The sequence below is a fragment of the Papaver somniferum genome, chromosome 9 (genome assembly GCF_003573695.1).
Source record: "Papaver somniferum cultivar HN1 chromosome 9, ASM357369v1, whole genome shotgun sequence".
In the NCBI taxonomy this organism is placed as follows: domain Eukaryota; kingdom Viridiplantae; phylum Streptophyta; class Magnoliopsida; order Ranunculales; family Papaveraceae; genus Papaver; species Papaver somniferum.
Genome location: NC_039366.1, coordinates 2374809 through 2381011, shown reverse-complemented (window position 1 = coordinate 2381011; position 6203 = coordinate 2374809). Strand labels below are relative to the sequence as shown.

Here is a 6203-nt window from a genome sequence, read left to right as displayed (position 1 = left end):
TTCTTAAACTTTCTATAAAAAGTTATTTAGATCTTCGTTACGGCTGCTGGAAGTAGTTTCCGGTCTTTTTTTTTTTCAACGTCTTCTAATCCTTGTCAGTTGGCGGATTAGTTCTTTAGTCAACGGTTTCAGCAAATGGCCGGATCGGAAGAGTAGTGGCCACTTCACACTTGTCCCCAAGTCCAAAGACAAGACTCTTAGATCTACACGCATGCATGATCCATGCATACGAACACCATGAGCTGTGTAAGAACCACTCACATGGCATTCAATGGTACCATAAACGTTTGATGCATCTGTCTTTCTGACGCTCTGCATGTATAGGACTATATAACATTATATAAAATCTAAATGGTGCTATTATATCTATATATAGATATATACCGTGACTAGTGGATTCCTTAAATAGTGGATCTAATTAATTTGGTAACGTGGTGGACTCGTAGCGATGGTGGTCAATGGTGTGCAGATGGATCCACATTGCTCGCTCTGTCAGGGAAAAACGTTTCTTTCGAGAGAAACAAAAATGATGGATTTGTCGCTTCACAAACTACTAAAAGATAGCTGTTGAAGTTGATTTGAGTTCGAGTGATTAGAATATGACTATATAGTGGCAGAGTTTTCTACTATTGAAAATACTCTTCCTATTTGATCAAAAATTTATCAAAAAACAAGAAAAAAAGAAAACGATTAGAGATGGATGAAATGATCATGGAAGGGAGTTTATTAAGAGAGATTAAGAAGCTGATTATCACGACTACGACTACTGAGAAACAAATCTCTCTTGAACCTCATTTGGCATTTTGCTATTCCATATTCATGAAAGATATTCAGACTATTGTGTTGGGAAAGACTTCTCAGATTTCCAGTATTCCGTTTGGAATAGAATCTCAGTACTCTAAAATGATCTTCGGTATTAAACAGTATCTAGGCCTCGACGAGCATCTAGATGTTGTGAGTTAGCAAATTTTCACTGCAGTACTTAACAACCATGCTAAACATTTTCCTTGTTTTGGTTGGATCGGTTTAGTTCCATATATACGTAACTTGATCTCTTTCGTGCAGGTTTGCGTTTTGTGGTGTGTTCTCAGGGCACTTGACACAGTTGGTTAGTAACTTCCCATTATGTGTCAGACTGCTGTTAATTGATTTTCATCATTTTGCTTGAATGATCGGTCAAGGATTAGTATCTATTAGCGATCGATGTGCTATCCGTCGACATTGCTATTTTTTTCAAGCGACAATCTTAAGTATTGTCATCTTATGGATTTAATTGTCACAGAGGATGACACAAACATACCTTCTGAGTTAAAGGTGTCTATCCTGGAAGATTTTCATCGTCACATATATGATCGTGATCTTCCCATTTCATGTAAGTAGTCGCCTTAGTTAATATGCATTTTTGTGATCGCATTCTGCTTAATTCATGATAATTATGGATATACATAATATCTAAAATCATGATCTGTTTCATTTAAGGTGGCACCAAACGCCACAAAGTCCTAATGGACGAATATCATCACGTTTCAAGCGCTCTGTTGGAGCTTCAAAAAGGGTATCTGTCTCCACACTTCAAAGGAACTAATTAGTACTGTACACAATACTCTTAAAGCCACAAACTTCTGCATATTTCTGTTTTATTTATTTTTTCTGTCTAGGCACAGTTTATTTTAGTTTTATATTCTAGCCGTCTTCTCTTTCGCATGCAAGTAGTTTTTGTGCTAACTTCTAGTTGTTCTGCAGTTATCAGATCTCAATTGAAAAGATAGTTAAAATAATGGGTGTTGGAATGGCCAAATATATACTGAATGAGGTCAGAATTAGTACTTCTTTTTTATCTGGATGTGCAACCACATGGGTCTTCAATATACAGATCAATAGTGTATCTTGGTCGATCATTACCAATTCATTTAGATTTTGTAGGTAGAAACGGTTGACGATTACAACGAGTATTGTTTCAAGGCTGTTGGAATTGTTTTTCTGGAAATGTCAAAACACTTGCACGCCTCCAATTTGGAGGATCCGACTTCGGACCACTCCCATTCCTTGGGTACAATGATTCAGGTCATATTGAATTTTTACTGTGAACATAGAGAGTGCTAACTAATTAACCCTACTCATTAGCATGTGTATATATTTATATATGTGTCCAGAAATTACATATTATTGAAGACTTTTTCGACGATATGAATGAGATACCAAAAGGACGCATATACTGGCCTCGCCAAATTTGGAGTAAATATGTTGATAAACTTGATGTGAGGCTGCTTAACCTTCCCACTAGAGATTTTGAACACACTTGTAAGCACTGTTGTTCACTTGTTCTTATATCTATGATTGTGTGTCGTTGGGTCCCAGGACTTGATACATCCGGAAGAACCAGAAAAAGCTTTGTGGTGCTTGAATGATATGGTCACCGACGCATTATCACATGCGGCGGATTCTCTAGAGTACCTTTCCACTTTGCCGCATTTTGGCACATTCAACGTGTATGCTATTATTCAGGTACTGAATCAGGAATACGTTTCATCCAAAAAATAAAAGTTAAATTGGAAATCGATCAGAAATTCGAACTTCAATTCTATGATATAACTGGACGTGCAAAATTATTCATGAGTTGTGTATATATATATATATTGGGAACTTCACTTATATTTTGCTTCCATTTATGCATATCATTAGGTTATCGCTGTTGGAACACTAAGCTTGTGTTACAACAACATTGAAGTTTTTAGAGGAGGTGCGAGAATGAGTCCTGGTAAGAAACTAGCTGTATACATATGTGACGTATTGCATTTGCGTTTTGATCATTGATCTGCTCTTTTACCGTTGGATTTAGGATACATATGCGAGAAATGTTTCAAGTGTTTACAATATCTAGCTTGTATTTATTACATTGTAGGTCAGTGTGCTAAAGTTGTTCTTGGGATAAAAACCATGTCTGGTGTTTATGAAGCTATTTATGATTTTCTGAGTACGCTGAAGACTAAGGTATGCACATGTAACGTAGCTAGTTCTCTGTACATTCTAAGTTTTGGTATAAAGAATAGAATTAGTCACGTCAAGGGACATAATGACTACCACTTACACGTTTAATTAGATATCCCTGAAGCATATATAAATCCAAGTAAACAAAATATTTTTTTTTTTTTGATTTAATTTTCTTCTCGAGCGATGCTGCTATATATATAACTTCGATTGCAGATTGATAGTAATGATCCAAATGCAACGAAGACACTTAGATGTGTGAAAGAGATACAAAAAATTTGCGGGAATTCTGGTTTACTGAATCAAAGGTTTGTTTGATCATCACCTTTTTGTTTTGTTTATATGTATATTTTTTTTAAAGTCGAAAAGTAAATGTAATTCAAATATAAAATAATTCACCCCAAGAATATGATTTCTACTTTAACCTGTTAATCTCGTGTCTATATTCTTCCTATAGCAATTCGTCCTTGGATGCGGAAGTAGACGGGAAGAGGTGTCAAGTTCGGCAAGGTGGAAATTCTTCAATGGAGGAACAGCAAGTGGACCCATTTTCTCTTGTTGCTGATGAACTATCTCTTATTGGTAAGCGGTTACGAGAGATGGTAGTCTCTGTGGAGGCCCCTAAGCTTGCCTCAGCTGCGGGGTACTTCTTTGAGATCGGTGTAGAGGGAAAGAGGTTTCGTCCCACGATACTGTTGTTGATGGCATCAGCATTAAATGTGTCAGTACTACCTGGGTCTCAACCTGACACTGTGACCAATTTTTCAAATGAACTTCGGACCAGACAGCAGCGTATTGCTGAGATCACCGAGATGATCCATGTGGCAAGTCTTCTTCATGATGATGTCTTAGATGATGCCGAAACAAGGCGCGGTGTTCAATCCCTTAACTTTTCGATGGGGAATAAGCTGTCTGTATTAGCAGGAGATTTTCTGCTTTCTCGAGCTTGTGTCACCCTTTCTTCTCTAAATAACCTGGAGGTCATTTCATTAATTTCAGAGGTCATAGAACATCTTGTAACTGGTGAAACAATGCAAATGTCCAGTACGTTAGAACAACGTTGTGACATGGATCATTATATGCGAAAGACGTACTACAAGACCGCATCACTGATAGCAAATAGCTGCAGAACAATCGCTATTCTGGCAGGCCAGACTTCTGAAGCTGAAATATTGGCTTATAATTATGGCAAACATCTTGGGTTGGCATATCAGTTGATTGATGATGTTCTAGATTTCACAGGGACATCAACTTCCCTTGGAAAAGGTTCTCTCTCGGACATCCGCCATGGGATTATAACAGCTCCAATATTGTTTGCCATTGAAGAATACCCAGAATTACAAAAAGTTATTAATCGAGGCTTCAACGACCCCAGAGATGTCGATCTTTCCCTTGAATACCTTGGGAAGAGTCTTGGTATACAAAGAGCTATTGAGCTAGCAACAGAACATGCCAACCTTGCAGCCTCAGCTATCAATTCTCTTCCTCAAAGTGGTGATGATAAAGTCGGAATATCCAGACGGGCACTTGTGGACCTCACTCATATCATCATCACAAGAACAAATTAGTAGAGGGCCACTCGAGTGTCGGGATCAATTCCTCGACCATGCCTGGTTACTCTTGTTTGTTGCCCTTTTACTGTATTTTCAGTGGCTCATAGTCTTTCTTGTGAGTATAGATTGCTTACATCGATTTTCTTATTTCCTACAAATGCATTAGACTGCTTATGCTTAACATTTGGTGCTTATTGCATATATTCCTATCCTATTAGATTTGAATTTTGGCGAAGCATTTTATACATAAAATATCAAAGAAGAATATGTTGAATAAACCACTAGTAGCAAAGCCAGTGAGAGAGGAAATTGGCAAATTTGCTTGTTTCTCTCCGCAGAGGGAGGCTCAAACTGACTAATAAGATGAACAAATGCTCAACTATAAGCACTTACGAATCATAATCATCATGATCAGCAAGACAAACACACATGGATGTACATGTCCTTGAGGGAAGACTAACACATGCATGTATATACTATTTTTTTTATCAGTGTAATAAAAAGGAGATGGATGTTCACATTTGCATAAAAATAAATAAAATGTTCACATAAACCGGCTTGCTTCAAGAAAATAAAAAATACAGTAGCAAATTAAATAGCTGCCTGTTGGTGCATGAAAATACATTACTTACGTGGTTTATAGGCCCAAGTCGGGCAGGGGACTTGGGGACTTGGTCTGACCGTAAGTATAATATTCAAGGGTAAAAAAGAGGATGAGGCAGTTAAAAAGTGAATAAAAGGCTATTTACCAAGGAGTCAAGGCTGCTTTGGATAAAATAAATTGATAGATTGGTAATAAAAGTAATAGAGTTGAGAAAGAGAATAGTATAAATACATGAAGTCACTGTATTTTGAAGAGTTCTCTTTTGTCTCTCCTTTTCACTTTCACTCTCTTTCGCTCGCTTTCATTTTCACCGTAGTATGTCAACACTCTGTTTTACCGAAAATAATTGTGGAAACTTGTTTTATTTCCCGATTTAAACCCACTTATCATCCCTGTTTTGATGAGACAACTGTATACCAATCCAAATCCAAGAAATATTGCGTCTAAAACTCAATCATAATGTGCCCAGAAAATCACGCAGCTGACCTAATATTCCTCCATGTTTTATCGTGTTTAAAAATGACAATCTTCTTGTTTTTATGGAAATAACTTAATTACCGATCCTGTTTTACCGAAACAGGTTAATCCTGTGGGTGCCCACATACATGGGGGTGTAAATAGCAAATCTTGGGTGCAAATATTGCCCCTTAGTAATTGTCCTCCAGGCGCCTTAATCAACTTTCTGCGGGTGCCAATAACACCTCTTCTGGGGGTGCTTCCAACGCATTTCCGGGTACCTTTAACGTATATTTTGGGTGCCTTTAATATTTTCCCCCAGGTACAAATACCATTTTTCAAGCTAATTTCTCCACAAAAGCTCATTTCTCCAATAACACCTACAAAGACATAAAAGCCCAAAATAAATACAAAAATGGTAACTAGCAAAATAGAAAATCGTGATGAAAATAAACACATAAATGCGTCTATCACATACCCGACAACTTATCCTGTATTTCATGCGCGAACATAGCATATAGAAACCGACTATCACTTTGTACGAGAACAGGTTGCTAGCAAAGAACTTGAAGTCAAGTTTATCTCCTCTAAGTATCAACTTG

At 37.3% G+C, this 6203-nt stretch overlaps 1 protein-coding gene across 1 annotated transcript; it reads left to right on the top strand.

Moving 5' to 3' along the window:
• Positions 1–604: 604 nt before the first annotated feature.
• Positions 605–4699, top strand: LOC113307663 (solanesyl diphosphate synthase 1-like). Its single transcript, XM_026556111.1, has 12 exons — positions 605–954; positions 1066–1108; positions 1283–1372; positions 1480–1555; positions 1744–1813; positions 1924–2064; positions 2154–2258; positions 2359–2505; positions 2683–2758; positions 2903–2991; positions 3205–3296; positions 3446–4699. The coding sequence occupies exons 1-12, from the start codon at positions 697–699 to the stop codon at positions 4554–4556; spliced, it is 2298 nt and encodes a 765-aa protein (XP_026411896.1). The 5' UTR covers positions 605–696; the 3' UTR covers positions 4557–4699.
• The last annotated feature ends 1504 nt before the right edge of the window (positions 4700–6203 follow it).

What these genes read in the sequence shown, in the direction of transcription:
- LOC113307663 (XM_026556111.1), top strand. Translation starts at nt 697, where the DNA reads ATGGATGAAATGATCATGGAAGGGAGTTTATTAAGAGAGATTAAGAAG. An exon ending in CAGGGCACTTGACACAGTTG is followed by an intron (nt 1,109 to 1,282) that starts GTTAGTAACTTC and finishes TAATTGTCACAG; the next exon opens with AGGATGACACAAACATACCT. An exon ending in TCTGGTTTACTGAATCAAAG is followed by an intron (nt 3,297 to 3,445) that starts GTTTGTTTGATC and finishes TTCTTCCTATAG; the next exon opens with CAATTCGTCCTTGGATGCGG.